This window comes from Patagioenas fasciata, chromosome 24 (assembly GCF_037038585.1).
Source record: "Patagioenas fasciata isolate bPatFas1 chromosome 24, bPatFas1.hap1, whole genome shotgun sequence".
Taxonomy (NCBI): Eukaryota; Metazoa; Chordata; class Aves; order Columbiformes; family Columbidae; genus Patagioenas; species Patagioenas fasciata.
This window is the reverse complement of record NC_092543.1, coordinates 3,107,686-3,128,128: the sequence shown is the minus strand read 5'-3', so window position 1 is coordinate 3,128,128 and position 20,443 is coordinate 3,107,686. Positions and strand designations below refer to the sequence as shown.

At 49.5% G+C, this 20,443-nt stretch overlaps 1 protein-coding gene across 3 annotated transcripts in view; it reads right to left on the bottom strand.

The window, feature by feature from the left end:
• Positions 1-1,014: 1,014 nt before the first annotated feature.
• SORL1 (sortilin related receptor 1) overlaps positions 1,015-20,443 on the bottom strand; it is a 43,821-nt gene continuing 24,392 nt past the window's right edge. Inside the window, exons 25-49 of one of the 3 annotated variants that reach the window (XM_065855629.2) lie at positions 19,870-19,989; positions 17,737-17,862; positions 17,405-17,512; positions 16,841-16,972; positions 16,455-16,586; positions 15,649-15,783; positions 14,748-14,903; positions 14,152-14,301; positions 13,631-13,759; positions 12,541-12,667; positions 11,807-11,976; positions 11,596-11,708; positions 11,209-11,313; positions 10,208-10,280; positions 9,408-9,490; positions 9,062-9,158; positions 8,318-8,502; positions 7,357-7,476; positions 7,103-7,267; positions 6,190-6,364; positions 5,594-5,700; positions 4,728-4,920; positions 3,868-4,080; positions 2,904-3,000; positions 1,015-2,309 (exon numbers count right to left, since the gene is read on the bottom strand). In XM_065855629.2, coding sequence (XP_065711701.1) covers positions 2,933-3,000; positions 3,868-4,080; positions 4,728-4,920; positions 5,594-5,700; positions 6,190-6,364; positions 7,103-7,267; positions 7,357-7,476; positions 8,318-8,502; positions 9,062-9,158; positions 9,408-9,490; positions 10,208-10,280; positions 11,209-11,313; positions 11,596-11,708; positions 11,807-11,976; positions 12,541-12,667; positions 13,631-13,759; positions 14,152-14,301; positions 14,748-14,903; positions 15,649-15,783; positions 16,455-16,586; positions 16,841-16,972; positions 17,405-17,512; positions 17,737-17,862; positions 19,870-19,989 — 3,182 coding nt within the window. In that variant the 3' untranslated portion in view covers positions 1,015-2,309; positions 2,904-2,932. Of the gene's footprint in view, positions 3,001-3,867; positions 4,081-4,727; positions 4,921-5,593; positions 5,701-6,189; positions 6,365-7,102; positions 7,268-7,356; positions 7,477-8,317; positions 8,503-9,061; positions 9,159-9,407; positions 9,491-10,207; positions 10,281-11,208; positions 11,314-11,595; positions 11,709-11,806; positions 11,977-12,540; positions 12,668-13,630; positions 13,760-14,151; positions 14,302-14,747; positions 14,904-15,648; positions 15,784-16,454; positions 16,587-16,840; positions 16,973-17,404; positions 17,513-17,736; positions 17,863-19,869; positions 19,990-20,443 lie in introns of all 3 variants that reach the window. The other 2 variants (XM_065855628.2, XM_065855631.2) reach the window with 2 other exon arrangements.

Sequence of the window (20,443 nt, the reverse complement as noted above, 5' to 3'; positions counted from 1 at the left end):
GGGTGTTCCTGCTCCATGGGGGATTGCACTGGATGAGCTTTCCAGGGCCCTTCCAATTCCTGACGTTGATTCTGTGATTCCGTGAAAGCAGTGGGGAAAAGGCACCCGGCATGCTCACATTGAGACGTAAAACAGGAGGCAACCAGGGTCTCAAAGAGAAAACAAAGTCACCTAATGAGCAAAGCTGGGAGATTCATTTGAGAACTGCAGACATGCTCAGCAATATTTAAGATACCGTTATTCGTTATTGTATCGATAAAGCTCAAGAGTCACGTTGACTACTTTAGCAGAAAGTAGGTGCAGAGGAATGAGGTGTAACGTGCACCTCCTGGGGGAGCAACCTATGTCTGCAACAACAGTGAAAAACCGGCTTCATTCACGAAGAAACGGGCAACAGGGAGGAAGGAATGGCTGTTTGTTAATGTTGCCTTAAGCTAAACATTAATGAAGTGCAACACTTAAGATGCTTGCGTGCCTCAATTATGTCCACCCGGCTCACATGTTCCTTGCCAATTATGTAGGCTGAAAAATGAGGAATGTGTGAAGAGACTGCTGCCTGCTCATTACCAGCAACGCCGCTCGCATTGTCAGGTGTACTCGCACACACGGGATTTTAAACAGCAAGAGGCGAACGGTGCGATCGCTCCACGCAGCACGGGAACGGGGTTGTTGTGGAAATGGGGTTTTAAGCAGGGAAATAATGTCTGATGTGAATGGCAAACATGGAGGGGAAGCTCGGGAAGGCTCGGAGTGCTGTCTGAGGGTGTTTCTTACTGACTGGTGCTGCCCTTGACTGCGAACCAGCCAGATACGTGACTGCATTACCAATGCGAGCGGTACCGTCCTGCTGCTCCTGCTGCAGAAAAGCTTGATTCGCCTGCTTCAGATCATCCTGGGAGGTTGTACAACATGCTTGTCCGACGTAAAATAAAACCCAAATCCGGTTCAGGAAAAAGTCTCCTTTTTATTGCACTAGACACACCGAGGCCAGATAATAATTGTAGAAACCAGAAATAGGTTTGTTTACCCAGTCCATTTTTATTATTACCATTAAGTGGGGGGGGGAAAAAAATGACAGACAAAAATTCCTTCAAAATTGTGCAATAATAACATAGCAGAAATCAGTGAATGAAAACAAAATGACACAGGGTAGCAATTTGAATGGTATACTATTAAACTTCACTTAAGGAACCAGCTTAGACATTGACGCTACCTCTAGAAAACTCATTAGACTGGCTGTTTGTAGCCTGCTGCCTGTTTGGAGGATTAATTATAGACGTTAGAGTTAGTTCCAGTAATGAAGGTGCTTTCTGAGCCCAAGAGAAACTAAATTGCCCCATTTCCCTTCTGAAGTCCATTTGAAAGAGACTTTAAAGTTGTTTCGGAAAATGAGAGTTCCAAAGGTTTCACTGGGTTGCTATGAGGTAAACCCACGTCTCTTCCCAAAAGTTAGGGTCAAGAGTCACGTCACATTGCATAAGGCTACTGAAACGAAACCAGAACGAAACTACGCATCCACATCCACGTACCGTATTTACACCAGAGCCCTCCCGCCCCGTGGGAACAAGATTCCGTGCTTCAAAAGTACATAAAAATATACAATTTACCCAGAACTGCATCTGTCCTGCTCAGTCCCCACGTGGGGCTTAGACTTCTCTCTGTATAAAACACACTAGCCCTGTGAAGTTGCTTTGCTTAATAAGGAGGGGGTTCAATGCTCAAACCTCTGGTTTCAGGCTTGCTTTCCTGTATCAAATCTTTAGATTTGAATCTTCGGAATAGTTTAGCCTCTGGGTCAGATTCTGGTCTCTCTATGTAGCGGTAATTCTAGACAAATTCATCTATACATGCTGGGTTGATTCACTCAACATTTTTAGCCCTGAACAGCACCTGACCCACTAAGAAGATCAAAATAATGCAACTCCGCAAGCTTGCTGCTACTTATAAAAATCTGAATAAAGTTTGGTCCCAGCTTTGGGGGAAAAAACTGTCACCGGGAATGAGAACACTAGTAATTGAAAATAGAGTTAGTATTTCTATAGAGTATCAAACCATACAGCATTTCAACTTTTTATACATATTCTGTATGTGAAATTAAATGGATCAATCATGTATCAAAACATAGTTGGCCTCTCAGTTCATCTGTAGGAAGACTGCAATTAGAACTTACTTTACACAGCAAAAATACTTTGGGTTTAAACCAAGGAAACGGTGTGATGAGACAGTGTGCTGTATTTCAGTGGTGCGAGGCTTTGCATATATAGAGCCCGGACAGGCGTGACCCGGGAACACCCGCTCGTGTCGTCGCTCTGGGGTTGGGGGGAAATAGATGTAAAAATAAGGGGGTTTATTATGGCAAGAACAATGATGGGGATGCCAAGATGCTACTGCCTTGCAAGATAAAGTGGCACATGTTCTACACAATAATGTGTACAATGTCTGACGACGCTGGAAATCCGTTCTCAAGCAGATTTCCCAATAAATTAACACAACAAAAATACTTTCATATAAAACAAAGTACAAAGGATTTTTTTTTTTTAAAGTAGAAGCAAAACCTTCAGGGACTATATTACTTATCTCTCTCTCTACATATATAATCTCCTGAAATTTTTTAAAATAAATTTATTATTGTCTTAGAAAAATAAAATGAGTAGCCAATTTAGTCAACGGAAAATATCTCACAGACTTAAAAGCATGCCCAGCAAGCATAGCCTTGTAAGACTAAATCAATGTTAAATCAAAGCAATTTGTTACTAAACCAACCTAGTCTGCAATTCACAGTTGATTACTACAAAGTGTATTTTTTAAATTGTTTTTGGCCCATATAAAAATAACATATTGCAACTCAAAGTGCATTTTTAAAATAAACAATCAACTATTTTTATCAAATAAAATATTTACACCATTTGGTTTGTACAGTCAGAAACGCGCTTCATGCGATGACCATGGGGACATCATCTGAAAATCCAGTTATCATCGGGGCTTCGTCATCCTCATCTCCTGAAAAATAAACACAGAGCTCTGTTACGTGTTTCACAAAACACACAAGTAAATTGGCTTGTGAAGGTGGCCACAAACTGCCCTCAAAACCGGGATGTTGTGGCATTGCTTGTACTGGTGACACCGAACTGGGAGGAGTGGTGACACTGGAAGCTGTGCTGCCATCAGAGACCTGGACAGGCTGGAGAGCTGGGCAGGGAGAAATGTAATGAAATAGAACAAGGACAAGTGTAGAGTCTTGTATCAAGGCCAAAAAAGCCCAAAACTGGTTCCCCTGGGGCCGCTGTTTTGAGCCCCAAGGTGATTCTGGTGCCACCATTTTGAGCCCTGAGGTGATTCTGGTGCCGCCATTTTGAGGCAGCTTGGGGGTCACTCCCTTGTTCTCCTCCTCCAAACAAACTGGAACACAGGAGGTTCCACTGCAAGAGGAGAAGCAACTTGTTGGGGGTGAGGGTGGCAGAGCCTGGCCCAGGCTGCCCAGGGAGGTTGTGGAGTCTCCTTCTCTGCAGACATTCAAACCCGCCTGGACCCCTTCCTGTGGAACCTCAGCTGGGTGTTCCTGCTCCATGGGGGATTGCACTGGATGAGCTTTCCAGGGCCCTTCAACCCCTTGTATTCTGTAATTCTGTGCAATTCTGTGCTCTATCACCTGTTTGTTATATCTGCTATGTCCACATTTTAACTGGTGTGTGTTAGAGGAAGTGGTTCAAGCCAAGCTACTAAAAACATCTATCCCAGACTACCTTTGTACTCTTAGAACAGGATCAAATGCACAGGTTTTAACACCAAAGGTGGCCCAAAGCACAATGGAGAGTTTAGGTCTTGCACTGATTTCAGCTCCTGCGTATGAAACTGAGGGCTACGTACCTAAATCATCTCCCGAGGAGAATATGGCCGAACCCAGGCGGGAGCTGTAGTGGCTGTTGGCGAAGGCGGTGAAGCTGTTCTGGAGTCGCCGGTGCCTCACGTATAGCACCACGAAACCGATCCCCAGCATCACCAGCAGCAGGAACAGCACGGGCACCACGATGGCAGCCACGTCGGTGGATCTGCTGGCTGCCAGTGCAGAGGAGCCTTCCCCTAAGATGAGGAGATAAATGCCATTACAGAATCACAGACACTCCTGACACTGCCCCTTTCCATATTGATCCCCAGGAATGAGTCCCCCCTCAGTCTCCCCTTCTCCAGCTCCAGAGCCCCAGCTCCCTCAGCCTTTCCTCACACGGGAGATGCTCCACTCCCTTCAGCATCTTGGTGGCTGCGCTGGACTCTCTGCAGCAGTTCCCTGTCCTTCTGGAGCTGAGGGGCCACAACTGGACACAATATTCCAGGTGTGGTCTCCCCAGGGCAGAGCAGAGGGGCAGGAGAACCTCTCTGACCTACTGACCACCCCCTTCTAACCCACCCCAGGTCCCATTGGCTTCCTGGCCACAAGGGCCCAGTGCTGGCTCATGGTCACCCTGCTGTCCCCAGGACCCCCAGCTCCCTTTCCCTACACTGCTCTCTAATAGCTCATTCCCCAACTTACACTGGAACCTGGGGTTGTTCCTGCCCACATTCAAGCCTCTACACTTTCCCTTGTATATTTCATTAAATTTTTCCCTGCCCACCTCTCCAGCCTGTCCATGTCTCTGGATGGCCGCACAACTATAGTATATTTTTCTAGTGAGCTTGCGAGGCTTTTTTTAGTATTTGTTAAGGAGGATGGTGAAAATGCCAGGACTTACCAGTTCCTAGCTCATCGTAGAGAAGCGTGGCCGGTTCACCGCACATCTGCCCGCTGTACAGGCACCTGGCCTGAACGGTGAACGAATAGTTGTGGCCTATCTTCAGGTTGGAAACTTTGAAGAAGTTTTCCGTGGTGTTGCCAAGATAAGCCGTCATGTTCATCAAGCTGTCAAACATATGAATCTCGTAGCCCTGAGAGTCGTGAAAACAAAGACACAAACCCCAAATTACTCCCCTGCAGAGGTCGGGTTTGCTCCTTCTGATGGGGCTTTGAAACTTGTTTTTGCTCCTGAACTTAGCTTTGATGCATTGTGTTGTGCTATCTGCAGGGAGACAGAGCAATGTGGAGCCTCCTCCAGGCATCTGTGTGCAGTGACCTTGGCCGGTTTGGGGAGGAGAGAAGATTTCGCTCTGTCTGGTTCACTCTATTCTTAGCATCCCCCGAGAACACCCAAAACACAGTCCAGTAACAGCGACAGCATTTTTGGCATAGTTTTCCACCTGCCCGTGCCCTGACAGAGCACGTCACAGATTTTCTACCCAAGTCTAAATAACGGCAATTCTCAGATGCCACCGACGTGCCTCCCGGCACCGTGGGGCAGCGTCCTGTTCCCAGTCCTTTCACACGAGACAGCTGACCTTTCACAAGAGGATAATTATGTTCCTAAAAGGTGACTGATTGGATCTATCAAGTATAGTGCCCTAGCTGTGATAGGAATTAAAGTGAGCGCTGTGTCGAGGGCCCATCAAGGACACTCAGGGGAGCAGAGCGTACTGGTGTATTTTGAAGAGTCTATCAAAGGAGCCTTGCGGTGACTCTGCTCTAGGTTTTTCTGAAAAGGACAGGAGGGACAGCACAACTCACCCGGCTTTCATTGAAATTACTTTCCTTTAACGCCAAACTCTTCCAAAAAAGCAGAATATGGTCGTTTTCTGTTATAATTTTTAAGGCGTCTGGCGCAGACAGTGGAACTGCGGATAAGAAAACACGACAGGCATGTTAAGTTTTGTCACTGATGGCTGAGAAACAGCAATGGGAGCAACTTCAGAAATCAGTAATTTCTAGGGATCAGCACAATATTCCGCTTAGAAAGGGGCTGTACTGGAGGAGAGGATACTGTGGCAAGTGATCTGGTTGGAGATTTTCAGTGGGTTTTTTACGGCAGGACCGTAATGGTATTTCACAGCCAAAGAGGTGTCTTTCCCATCTCCACCTGGACAGGAGAAAAATCCCCTGGGTATCATTGGAGAGGCTTTGGGGGGCTTAATTGCCTTTCCTGGGAGGTGCAGGGAGGCCTTTCAGAATAGGATTTTGGCTGTGGGAGAGGACCAAGCGATGCAGAAACATTTCTGCAGCCTCCAAGCAGCGCAGGGCTGGGATGGACGGTGCATGGGATGGGCGCTGGATTCCCTCTAGCGGACACCGCCCCGCCGCCCACCCCGCAGCGCTCTCCCCTTCACCTGCGTTGATCTTCAAGCTGGCTTCTTTGCTCATATTCCCCAGTTGAACAACCACGTGGTATTTGCCTCCCGGTTCGAGTTTCTTTATGGTGTACTCCACCGTGCTGTTGCGGGTTTTCACTTTGTAGATTTTATCTGTTTTTCTGACTAAGTCTTTAACGGCGACAGCGTATAACTGGAGGGAGGGAGGAAAGGCACAAACAGTGAAAGGTCTTACCGGCCTGCAGAGTTGCCAGCAATCTCATAAAACGGTAGGACATTATACAGGGGGGCAAAATGTGCATTTAACTGTGCCTGCACTCTATGGAAAGCCTGGGAAGTAAGATTTCAAGCCTCTTGCTGGACTAGCTGGATCCCTGCCCGAGATCAGCATTTACAGATCCAGAAAACGCAGTTATGGAATAGGAAAATCTCAGGTTGTATTTCTTAATGAGTCAAAGGGATGCAACGCAAACTCCCGCCCTGTCAAAATTTCCAGTTTTGCCGGGAAGATTTCTACCTTTAAACCTTTGCTGTTAAAGGCTCTGGACCGTGATAGGAGAGGAAAACTTGCTGAGAAAATGACTCCTCTTCAACAGAGCGAGACCTGACCGGACGTGCCAGAAAACAGAACTGGGCTTTGTTGGGGTCACGCAAAGTGGAAGCCAGAAAGGTGTTCTAGCACATGCCCATGTTTGCTTTTAGACTCTGTCAGCAACAGATATCCCAGACCTGACTCTTTTTAACCGCAGTGTGAATGCTGCAGGCCTCAGCTAATGTAAAGAGAGGAAACACAGGTCCCAGAGGCGTCAGCATTTAATGACGGAGGGTAGACCTGATCTCAGGGTTGGTTCTCTAGCAGCAGCAGGGCAGGGATCTGTCACTGAGCCAGGGCTTTGGTGCAAAGGGACAGAAGGCACTGCAAGGCAATTACCATGTCCTGGTCAGGCGAATCGTAGGGCGATTCCCACTTAATGACGGCGAACGTCTTTCCAGTGTGCACCGAGTGGAGGTGCCGAGGGGGAAGCCGGTTGTCGGGGATCATCTTCACCACAACGTAGTCAGATGGCGGCCCTTGGTACGGAGACATCACACGGACCTTGAAGGGATGACAGAGCCGTTAATGCCATGCTTGGACACATGGGCAACCAGGCACAGCCTGCAGTGCGGGTAGCAGAAGGAGCCCACCAGAAACAGGTACTGCTCGTCCCGCTGCACGATCACAGTGATGTTGTGGGAGGCCGTGGTGGTGTTGTGAGGACTTCTGTACAGCTCTAGGAAGGATGTGGCATAGAAGACACCATAGACCTGCGGAGGCAGAGAACAACTCAGATTTTCACAGAATCATAGAATCAATGTCAGGGGTTGAAGGGCCCTGGAAAGCTCATCCAGTGCAATCCCCCATGGAGCAGGAACACCCAGCTGAGGTTCCACAGGAAGGGGTCCAGGCGGGTTTGAATGTCTGCAGAGAAGGAGACTCCACAACCTCCCTGGGCAGCCTGGGCCAGGCTCTGACACCCTCACCCCCAACAAGTTGCTTCTCCTCTTGCAGTGGAACCTCCTGTGTTCCAGTTTGCACCCATTGCCCCTTGTCCTGTCACTGGTTGTCACCCAGAAGAGCCTGGCTCCATCCTCCTGACACTGCCCCTTTCCATATTGATCCCCAGGAATGAGTCCCCCCTCAGTCTCCTCTTCTCCAGCCCCAGAGCCCCAGCTCCCTCAGCCTTTCCTCATTTAGGCACAGGCCAGAGCTCCCACCCGGACTTTCACTGTCTGTCGCTTTCTAGGGACATGATGTGAAGACCCTTTTCCTCCTTCCCAAGCTCAAGTTCAGTCTGTGCACCCGCATCTGCACTCCTCACTCTAAAATCCCGGTCTCGGCTCTGATAACACATCACTCAGCTGAAAGACCACTACAGCATCACATTATCTCTATTTCAGCCCCTTCTCCACTGGTTCAGTGGCTGAGTAGAAAACAAGGCAGTTTTCTTTGTGTCTAAGGGGTAGCAAGAGCTTTCCCTCATTTTGTGAGCATAAAATTTGCAAGGTCTTGTAATTCAATCCCAACAAATAACCCTGTTTTAAGACTGGGCTTGTGTTTTGAGGGCAACCCATCCCGGCCGGTGATAAAAGAGACTCGATGCCTTACGACGTTCCTCGGTCCCGTCCAGCTGCACTCCACCGCCGTCTGGTTGATGGCCCTGGCTTTGAGACTTGGCGACGCTGGTCTTGTCCCTCCAGTCACCACATGGACGAAAGCCAGGGGGCTGTCACCCAGCTCCGTCTTAGCCCAGGCGGAAATTTCATAGGGGGTGTGCGCTGTCAAATTTGTCACTGAGCAAGAAGAGAAACGTGCGCTGTTAGGTGAGGGAAAGCTCTGCAGGGGCAGGGTGAGAGCACTAGGAAACTGCATCAAACCGTCTTAGACGGGAAGCTGCTGCTTTTCCTTTGTGTTTTGATTCATTTCAACTCATTTCCCTTACACCTGGGACTCTGGTATCTAACCAACCTATGCTTTTCTGTATCAGGATGCTTTCCCGTATCTAGACTCTGCACGCCAGTGTTTTTTCCAAACAAGAAAGGAATCTGATTAACAGGGACATGTACTGCGTACAAGCCCAACAAATTGTTGACCTTTTGCAGAGTAGATAAGGAAGCACAAACCAAATCCTGTGTGATGAGAAAAGGCTAGGCTGGCTCTGGGGGAGAAATCCCAAATCCGCTTCAAACTCCAAGTCCTAAGCAGAGAGGCCAAGGATTTGCTGTTTGTCCTCTCAAGACTGATGTTTTTCTTAAACATACATAAACAAATTTAAAATATCCTATAGCCTTCTACAAAACGCTCCATTTGGTGTTGACCCGAGCAGAATCTTATGCTTTGCACAGAACGTACCTTTTTGGATGGACTTTTCTCCTTCTACGACCAGAGTCCTTTTTTCCTGCCGGTGCGTATCGAATGTCCAGTAGATATTCACCACGTAACCGCTGACCTGTCAAGCAGCGAGGGCACACAATAGCAACTATCACTTCAACTGGTTTTGCACGTGGGGAAGGATTCAGTGCTCAAAGTCTTTGCTTTGTATTTCCCATCCTACTTCGGAGAGCTGGGACAGTTGATGAGTAGTAAGAAATCACTTTGCATGAAATAACTAGTTTCAAAACCCAATTGCAATAGTGAAGTGGGTGACAGCCTATCCCATCCTTTATTTTAGTTTCAGAAGTAAAGGTAAAAATCTTACCTTGATATTAGTAGTCATTTTTAGGCTGAAACTTATGGAGTCCTCGCTGTAGCTCTCAACGTGTATGACAGGTGGAGGAATGACTGGAAGGAGAGGGAAGAAACAGCTGTTACCTCATCACAAAGAAATACAAATGCTTCTTGAGAGGGGACAGGTAAAATAGAGGATTTCACTATGAAAACCATCTCTGGGACACAGGTATTTTACTCCTGAACTCAGTGGGACAAGCTCAGGTCCCAGATAACAGGTTCTGGAACTGCTGAGGGAGGTCAGGAGCTCACGCAAAACCTGAAGAGAAAGTTATTTCAGGTCTTTCTCCCTCTGTTTTTCTAACCATCAGGTATTCGTGTACTTCACACTATCTAAACCCTGCAATTTTCATAGCACGGTGTTTTCCTTCCTCCCTTTGTCAACATAACGTGGATGCGCTTTTATCTAAATTAGCAGACAATTGTGACATTGGAATGTAGAATCAGAAGAGAAACTTGGCACGAATACAAATGATTTCAAAAGGCTTTTTAAAAAAATCATATCAGAAAGAAATTATTCGCTGTGTTGTTCGAGTTTATCTACTGTCAGACCGTAATGTTGTGATCGTTCCTGGGAGTCTTAGTGGTTTTTTAGTGGTCTAACCTACACAAGATGCAGAAACCATCGTCATCGTGACCTAAGATGCTTATGCTAACACTTCAGGCTTATATTCCGCCTTTTTATTATGGTGTCTGAGTTGACTGAAGCAGCAACATTTACCTTTGCCTTTTTACTATGGTGTCTGAGTTGACTGAGGCAGCAACATTTACCTTTGCCTTTTATGGTGGTTATGGATTTGGAATCGCTCCAGTTTCCCACTCCTCGACTAGTTACCGCAGCAACCTTTTCAAACAAGAGGGTTGTTAATACGAACAAACACACGCCGTCAACGTTGTATAATGCACACAGAGAGCGAGGTTAGAGCAAGGTTACGGACGTGGCAGAGCTCATGGGAAAAGGACTTTGAAGCAAACAATACCTTAATTACTTGGCAATAAAATGCTTATTATAGAGATAAAGCAGACTACTTTAAGTCAATTAAAGGAATCTAAGAGGAGGGAGGTGCATCCTTTTTTTGCAGATAGCCACTCTCTTATGAGATCTTTCTGAGGAGTCCATCAAGATAAGGAGCTTTGGACTCTATCAGCCATAGCATAGGCAAGAGCAGTGCTGGTGAATCCATTTCCAAGGAATTATTTGGGAACGGATTAACATGGGAAGGAATACCAAGGAAGGACAGACCCACTCCAAGCGATTGGGAGAATAACAGTGATTTTCAGGGGGTGGAGAGGTGTTTATCCCACTCCTTTTAAATTTCCCCGCAAACTCATGCAGCACAGGAAAGATGAGCAATGGCAGAGTCTGTATCTCCCAGAGCTCACTGCACAGATATTATTTCCTGATCTTATTAGTGCTGTCTATAATTATCCAGCTTCTCCCACATACATGCATTTCCCAGCTTTTCCCTGTGATGCAGCAAGGACCCAATTTATCTCTGGCCCAGATCTGGTGCAATTGCTGTGACATTGGAATGGGCGATTAGTCATGCAGATGTTGTAATACAGTCCGGCCTTCTGGGAGAAGGAGCAAGGGAAGGGCCTTAATTCAGGCCTTGAATTAGATATTAGCAGCGCAAACGCCAATTGGGTTGACTCTGAAGGGCAGATTTTTAACAAGATGCTTTTTTAGCAAGTACTTGACCATGTAGGATTCAGACCATCTAGTGAAAAGTAATGAGAGCACGCATAGACAGAGCTTTGACAATACTCACTCTAACAGTGTATAACGTGTTGAGCTGTAAGTTCTTGATCTCAGTGTAGTTCCTGGTGGTTCGAAGGGATGACCACTCCTTGGATCCACTGCTGCTGTATTCCACCTAGGAGCACCAAAACAAGAGATGAGGAACAACACCGTGGAGTGACAGGTCCGTCTGTGTCAAAACATCAGCAGAAAGAAGTATGAAAGTCTACAAAGGGATAGAGAAATGAAATTACGAACTTGAGGGCTGTGCTGCTACCTACAGCATTCCTTGTCCCAAGGATGCTCTCTGATTTACTCCATGAAATGTCCTATTTCTGGCCCACCCCACTACGCAAAGGTGTCCTGAGCAGCCTTCCCTGTCCCACCACTGATCTGGACTCGGTCCAGGAGGACTCACAATGAATTCCCGTATGAGGCCGTGGGCATTTACAGGGGGACTCCAGCAGCCCATCACAACACCCTCAGCTTCTTTCTTCAGGGACAGCTGAAGGTTCAAGGGAGCATCTGGTACTGGGGAGAGAAACAGAGGTGCTAGTGACAGTCACATCTGTTTTCTAAGCCGGAGCGGCACGATCAGGTCACCGATACAACCAAGTAGATCTGCTTACATCCTTCGGGCGTCCGGAGGGTGATGAAGTCGTTGGTGTTGTACACTCGGCTGAGACACTGCACTTGGACTTTGACCTGATAGGTACAGTCGGGCTTGAGGACCTTCAAAACGCTGTTTGTTTTCTTGCTGTGGGTTTCCAAAACCTTCCAAATGCTTTCTCCGACCGTTCTGCACGAGGAAGGAACACCCTCCAGTCAGGATGGCGTTCAGTAACAACGAGGGACACGGCTTGTCCCAAAGGCTGAAACCACCTGTCTGTATTTTAAAAGCTTGCTGCTTAATTGCCTTCTCAGTAAAGCCACACCACCAGTTTGAAAAGATGCTCTTTTAAAGCCTGAACTAAACTGAACTCATTGACTTATAAGCACCGGCCTCTGAGGTTTTCTAGAACTTATTTCTTGACTTTGTTCTTATTGTTAGCAGTCCCACAAAGAGCTGAGCTGAAAACCCCACCAAATATAGCAAACAATCAGCTCACCAAATGAGCAAAGAATCATGGAAGAAGAAAATACAGCTCTCCACAAATGCCCCCCAGGTACAGCTATTTTCAGTCTTCTTTGCAACCAATTAGAAGATTTTTCCAAGCAGAAACAGATTTCACAGCTCTCAGTCTTTCAGACCCGATTCTGTACGGTTCTTCACCATAAAACATGGGTGTACTGATACCTGTGCTCACGCTTCTGCCACTTGATATGAATAGCAAGGGGTCATGCAGGCTGACGTGTGGCGTACCTGTAGTAGATGTTGTAGACACAGGAGGTCGAGGACATCCTTTTTGGCCGAGCCCACGTCAGAGTGATGTCGCCAGAGAAATCAGCCGTCCACTGGAGGTTCTGGACTTTGTACACGATTGTGTCATCTAAGCGGGCAATGGGAAAAGTTAGTCTATGGGAGGCAAACAAGCCCTTGGCCCAGAACAGAATCAGGAATGATGTTTGTAGCACAAGCGACGTGTGGAGGTAGAAACAGTAAGGGAGCGTTTGGACTCCTCAAAGCAGAGATGTGATTTAGAGAGCTGTTTTCAGTGGAGAAGAGCAGGCTGCCCAGAGCAGGAACCCCTGGTGTATTTAGCTCTCCCCAAAACATCTTGGTTGTCTTTATGCAGCATCATGCAAACATTCCCTTTACCCCAAGGAAAGATGAAGCGTGGCTGTTGATTAAATACTCTTTAACATCATTTTCGTTGTGTACGAGCGCATCCGTGCACGGCAACACAAGCCAGCCGAGGGAAAAGAGACGGTTTCCCCTTGGCCTAGCAGCCAAGCTATGAATCTTGGCAGCTCCCTCCCTCTCCCCTGAACCCGCTAGCCTCTCCCAATCAATATTTAATTAAATTTCTAAGACCTGATTGATGCCCAACCCCCTGAGCAGTTCTGTAGGGAAGCAGCTGAATCTTTCAGCTGGCCAGAGACCGCGATCGATCGCTGTTATCTGGGCGCGCATCCCTCCTGCCTCCGCAGGGCCACCAAAACCAGCGTGGGAGGACCAGTGACGGCTGTGGGGCACACGCCATGGCTCCCAGGGTCACCTTGCAGAGGACAGAGCTAGAGACTATTTCTTCACTTGTGGGCCACGTAAAATAGACAGCATTGCTCCTACGCATCCTAAAGTTGCTTTTCTGCCGGAAGACAAATTGTCAGTGTAGAAACTGTCTGGGAAGTTGGTCCCAGCTGGTTATAAATGGGTGAGGACGTAACTTGGACAGCTGAATTGAGGCAGAGATGTCTAGGACGCTGGAAATGAAAGGTCGCATATCGAGGAGAGCACCTCTGGCTGTTAACACAGAGCAGGACACGAGAAATGGGAGAGGGCTGCTGCTTACCGGTACAGTTTCTCTCATCGCTGCTGTCGGAACAGTCCAGATATCCATCGCACCGCTCACTCACCATAATGCAGGCCTCCCCGTCCTCGCATTTATAACCGTTAGGGCACGACAGGGTGCTGGGAGTAGCTGAAAGAGGCAGAAAGGTTTGAGGACTCGAGGCAGGGACGTTCCCTCAGCAGCACGGGGCTGTGTGCAGTGCTAGTTCACAAGCAGGGGGCAGCTGCCCGTCAGGGATGGAGCCCAGACAGAGTGTGTCATTTGTAGGACTGTCTCATTCTGGCTGTGTCTTCTAATGGTGGCATTAGAAGAATCTGGAGCATATTTCAGTGAAAACAACAGCTGGACTTCTAACGGGAAGAGCACTAGTTGGTTGGCCTTATATCCCCTTTTTTACCGTAATTCTGCATTTCCTGCATGGATTTCACCAGCAATAAAACCACTCGGTGGCTCCTCTGTCCTCACAATGAGCTTCCCAAGGGAAAGAGCCGGGTGCGACGCCCTCCCCTGCCCGCGCTTACGGCAGCTCCTCTCGTCCGTGCCGTCCTGGCAGTCCCGCCGGCCGTCGCAGCGCTTCCAGTTGGGGATGCACTTGTGCAGCTGCTGGCACTCGAACTCGAACCTGCTGCAGCGTCCCGGGAGCGCCGGGGAAGTGGCCGTCACGTTGGGTCCTGCACAAAGCAGCCGGTGAGGAAACCACCCGAGGTATGGCCAGGCTGCCGCTGCCACCAGCAGGGACCAAAACCTGTCCCCAGGTCCTGAATCCACTAGATGGCAATCTCCTTCCATCTAGCAGGTATGTGGCTTGTGCTGGGATGACGCCTAAGCCATCGTGTCTCCCGACTGCTGGAAAAGCAACTGGTTTGCAGGCTTGGCAAGGAGCACAGCAAGAAAAAACCTCCCTTTTACCTTCATTATCAGTGTGAGCTGGAAACCCACCCTACAGCCCCGCTCTCTGTGGCCCTGCACAGTGCGAGACGTGACGTTTGAGCAGCAGTAATTCACGCTTTTGCACCGCGGTGTGATTTAACCCCATAATCTGGCCAGGCGCTGAGACTGCGCAGCCAAGCATTCGTGTAGATGTGATCCCGCAGAAGAAGGAAAGAGAAAAGCTCACGTGAAGTGGGGCAGGCTTCCTCGTCGGAGCCGTCGGCGCAGTCCTTGTAGCCGTCGCAGACCCAGCTGTTGGTGATGCAGGCGCCGCTGTTGCAATGGAAGTGATTAGGCAAACACGTCAGCGGCATCGATGTGGTGATGGGATGAACCGGAGAACCTGAAAACACCGTGCAGAGCCCATCTGAGAGGCTGTGAGCTGCGCCTGTGCCCAACTATCAGCAGAGGGAAGTAGCGAGCAGGCAAGGTATTACAAGCCTAATAGCTTTGTCTGTGTTGTAACTGCACAGCTCCTAATAAGGATGTTAAAACACATGGAATAAAAAAGATGTATGAGAGCGCACATGCAGCCCACGGGGGAATTTTGGAGCGCAGGCTGTCCCAAGCAGCCCTATGGAAAGGCGGGTGATGCTGAGAGTGTTTCTTAGCACAGCGCAGCCCCAGCTCGGCTGGATGAGGAGACTGGGGCTGGAAGTCCTGAACTGTAGGCTAGGACTGATCGAATAGGCAAAGGAGGCACTGTGGGAACAAAGTGCCACGAAAGAGGAGAAGAGATGGGGAGAAGTCAGTGCAGAGAAACCAAACTGTGAGGAGAGTGGGAGGAAGATGCTCCCCACCACAGCCTGAACCATCGTCCTACTTCCTTGCTGTCGGCAAATATCGGTAGAACCCCTGGCAAGCCACTCTGTATTACCTGCCACTGCAGTCACCCCAGGCAAAAGAGCGATTATTATTAAAAACTCAGGAAAAGAACACCCTGAGCAACTTTTCCTTTTGGAGACATACCTGTCTTCTTCACTTACATCCCGTACCGGTTGCTGCTGTGTTCTTCAAGTAAGTAACAAAATGACGCCCAGGAATCTAGTATGTTCTAACAGTAATAATCTGAAGTTGGGTGCCCTTACCCTCGCAGTCCTTCTCGTCGGACCAGTCCCCGCAGTCGTTCTCCTCGTCGCACTTCCACCGGTTGGGGATGCAGTGCCCGCTCCCACACTGGAACTGGTCATACCGGGAGCAGTTCGGGGCCTCTGTCGGGTTTTCTGCCAAGGAGAGGAGAGTCCCGGGAGCCCCAAGGTTATCTCACCAGCGCTCAGCATGGCAGCATCTCAGGCCACGCCACGGCTGGCCCAGAGAGCATCGCGCTATCTGAATATCTGAGCATGGTTCCATCTCCTCCAGCATCCCCGCTCCCCACAGCCCTCACCAGCCTGTTGCCACCACTGTTACGTCTGTAAGCCGAGTGCTATGATCCCAGAGCCAGAGATGACAGCGAAATGCAGACAGAGCACGGCAAAAACAGAGAAGCGAACACTGCAGCTCTGAAATGAAGACACAGCTGCTTCGTCTGGCTGGGTACAGCTCCTACAGCTACCCAGGGAACAGTGGTAAATATTGAGTTTGGCTGAAAACTGCCTGTCTGCTTGGGGCTCAGAGTCTGTGGAGTAAACACAGTCACATATGACTTAGTCAAGCACAAGATGTGCCAGCCATATCAGATTTTCAGCGTGCTTCAGTTTACCTCCCTACAATATGAGGAAAATGATACGGATCTCACTGCAAAACACTCCGCAATGTGCAAGTGGAATGCTACACGTGCATGCATACGTACGTATGTATGAATGCTTATAGAAAATATGAGGAAGTCAGTATGCTCCTGAGATGCAAAGGAGGCTGGAAGTCCAGCAACAAGAGACCCCAAGGTACTGCTCACCACAGTTTGCTTCGTCGGAGTAGTCGCCACAGTCATCCATCCCATCGCACTTCCACACCAGGCTGATGCACACGCCATTCTGGCACTGGAAGCTGAACTGGTCGCAGGTCCGGTGGAACTCGGGGTCCTGGGCTGCAGGGGCGGCACGGAGGGACATCAGAGGTTTGGTGTAAAGATCAGGGCCTCGAGGGAAGCTCGTCATTGAGGAAGAGGCACGCTCAGAGGCAATCACAGACTTATGAGCAGAGTATTACAGTCCAGAGCTAGCTCTTAGGAGACATGGCAGCTTTCTGGAAGCCCAGGGAAGGCACTCTCCTCTCCGTGCCTCTGCTGTGGCATTCTCTATGCAACCTTCCTTTTGCAAAGATGCACAATATCACACTTACAGCAGCCAGCATAGTTGGCATCTTCATCTGATCCGTCTTGACACTGGATGATGCCATCGCACACCATGGAGTGAAACAAGCACTGCTGCCGGTTCTTGCACACAAAATCCATGTAGCGGGTGCAGAGGGGCTCTGGAGAAACATAAGGTGAGGAAGGGAGGGGATGGCACCTCTGCCATCCTCGGCAGCAGGAATGCCACCTGCTGTCACCCGCACACACGTGAGCACACCGGCTGGATCTCAGGAAGTTACAGAAAGTTCCCAACCCAAATCGCTTGAGCTCTGTCCCAGCACTAAAAGCACACTGGGGTACAAGCAGCTCAGCACAGGCGTCGGGAAGGATTTTATCACCTCCCTGAATGCAGCGTCCCTTTCCATCACAGCCCTGTGCACTGCGCCTTGTGCTGATACAGAGCAGCCTGTTTCCCAGGGGGCTGCTGAATGCTAACTAAGGCTTTCCCATTATCTGAGCAGGGTTTTTCTCCCAGCCAGCCAGGCTCTGGCAGGCGGTGAAGGCTGTCAGCCCCTGTCAGCCCCTGTCAGCCCCACGGCCCCGCTGCTCACCACAGTGCTGCTCGTCCGAGGTGTCGGCGCAGTCGTTGATGCCGTCGCAGTGTTTGCTGGTCGGGATGCAAGTGCCGTTCGGGCACTGGAAGCCGTTGCACTTTTTTTCTGGAATTCAGAATCGGGTGGCTGTCATGCGGGTTTATTTTAAAGCTGCCTTCACTTGGTTACAAAACGCCTTGGCACGGCACTAGCTGCCTTCTCCAAGCGTCTGCCTGCTCTTGGAGGGGTGGGAATCATCCCCCTGAGTTTGCTGCAGGTTCATCTTGGTGAGTTTATAGAGATCTCTCCCGCCCCATGGCAGAACCCCCTCCGTATGCATCGCACATTACCACAGCTTGCGGGGTCCTCGTCGGAGCCGTCCTGGCAGTCGGTGTCGCCATCGCAGGCCCAACGCTGCGGGATGCAGTGGCCGTTCTGGCACTGGAAGCTGGAGGCCTCACAGGTGTGGAATACTGCTGGAACCAGAGCGGGGGGACCGTCTGAGCGTGGGGTGCCCCGACTTGGGCCATGCACCCCTGTTCCCACCTCCTGCACCAGAAGTTTCTGCCATGGCAGGTCCCAGCGCAGCTCCAGAGCAAAGCGATCGCCCCGGGGACAAGAGGTTGCTGGGAGTTCAGGTTCTAACCCCAGGTTCCAGTATAAGCTGGGGAACGAGTTGTTGGAGAACAGTGTAGGGAAAGGGAGCTGGGGGTCCTGGGGACAGCAGGGTGAGCATGAGCCAGCACTGGGCCCTTGTGGCCAGGAAGCCAATGGTACCTGGGGTGTGTTAGAAGGGGGTGGTCAGTAGGTCAGAGAGGTTCTCCTGCCCCTCTGCTCTGCCCTGGGGAGACCACACCTGGAATATTGTGTCCAGTTGTGGCCTCTCAGCTCCAGAAGGACAGGGAACTGCTGCAGAGAGTCCAGCGCAGCCACCAAGATGCTGAAGGGAGTGGAGCATCTCCCGTGTGAGGAAAGGCTGAGGGAGCTGGGGCTCTGGAGCTGGAGAAGAGGAGACTGAGGGGGGACTCATTCCTGGGGATCAATATGGAAAGGGGCAGTGTCAGGAGGATGGAGCCAGGCTCTTCTGGGTGACACCCAGTGACAGGACAAGGGGCAATGGGTGCAAACTGGAACACAGGAGGTTCCACTGCAAGAGGAGAAGCAACTTGTTGGGGGTGAGGGTGGCAGAGCCTGGCCCAGGCTGCCCAGGGAGGTTGTGGAGTCTCCTTCTCTGCAGACATTCAAACCCGCCTGGACCCCTTCCTGTGGAACCTCAGCTGGGTGTTCCTGCTCCATGGGGGATTGCACTGGATGAGCTTTCCAGGGCCCTTCAACCCCTCACATTCTGGGATTCTGTGATTCTCCCTGTTTCACTCCATGGGCTTTTTCTCCCTGTGCCGTACTCGCTCACCAGCCTGCCCTGCCTCAGGGGTGGCTTATGGAGGCTAGCAAGCCGTCCCAAAGTTCATGTGGGCAAAGGTGATAGAGGTGGCATCTTGCCAGAGATGACAAGAAACGTCACAGCAAGCAACGCTTGGTGGAGCAGCCCGGTCCCACGTGCAGGGCAGAGCAGACTCAGAGACAGCCTTTAATTAAGGCAGGCAAGGCTCTTCTGTCTTGCCAAGCAAATTAGAAATACAAATCTCCTTGGGTTTCCAAGGGAGGAGGGCTCTGGCTTTCCTCCTCTCCTGTCTACAAAAATATCTGCCAGTGGGGTATCTCAGTTAAGTCTGGGCTATGTTGTCACTTTAGAGACAAATACCGCTCTTCAACCAGGAAAGCACTTGTCGTTATTGAGAAGAAAAGCTGTGTTCAACTTAATTAAATCGCACGCTACTGAATTTTAGGTTAGCGAGTGACATGCACTTTGCAGATATTTCAAAATACTACAATCTTGTGTCAGTAATATTCTATTAGGTATTCAGTGTGAAATGTAATTATTTTAGATAAGAGCAATAATTGCAGACGGTGGAGTCAGATGAAATGTTTCTCAAATAATGGTGATCCTCTTAGATAATTTCAACTCGAGGCTTTACAGACCCAATATGCTTTTTGAAGTAGGTTCCTTTCCTGTACTAATTCTCTCTGGAGAAACTCATATGAGAGATAAGTGGTACCAATATAAATTAAACCTCCTCATATAGCCACGCACTCAGAATACTGAAGCGCTGCCTACTCTCAGAACTCTCTTCTTATGCAAATACTGAGGTTTTTGGTTTGGTTGGTCTCTGGGTGTTTGTTTGTTTTTACATTGTTCTGTGTTGGCTTTTCTAATGAGGAGAAGGCTCTATCTAGGTGTTATCCTCAGGAGACTGCTAAGGAACATCAGTTTTACACGGGGTGCTGAGGACAGTTGAGGCTGCCTGGCAGGGAAACTGAGGCACAAGACATGGGCTGATGTCTGTACAGCACCTCAAGGTTTTAAGGAGTGACTGTCAGGACTGACAGCCACAGAAGGTTATTGATCCTGTCAAAGCGCTTACCAGTGCAGTTCACCTCATCAGACCAGTCCCTGCAGTCGTTATCACCGTCACACTTCCAGGAAAGACGAATGCACATCCCGGAGCTGCAGCTGAATTCATCGCTTCTACACTGGTGAGCCTCTGCAAACAAGCACAGGCAGTTCAGGTGCTGCCAGGGCCAGGAGGAGGAAAGATTTACAGGGGCTATCGACTGAGGAGAGGCAGCTGATATCTCAGAGGTGACAGCTCACACAACCCCGCAAAGCAGACTGGTCTGGAAAGCCTCTTTTCCTGCCTCATCCCTAGACCTGATCAATCAAGAGCTGCCACCTTGCTGTTTACCAGCCTCTTGGCTTAATGCAATATAACAAGGGCAAGTGTAGAGTCTTGAATCTGGACAGGAACAACCCCAGGTTCCAGTATAAGCTGGGGAATGAGCTGTTGGAGAGCAGTGTAGGGGAAAGAGACCTGGGGGTCCTGGGGACAGCAGGGTGACCATGAGCCAGCACTGGGCCCTTGTGGCCAGGAAGCCAATGGGACCTGGGGTGGGTTAGAAAGGGGTGGTCAGTAGGTCAGAGAGGTTCTCCTGCCCCTC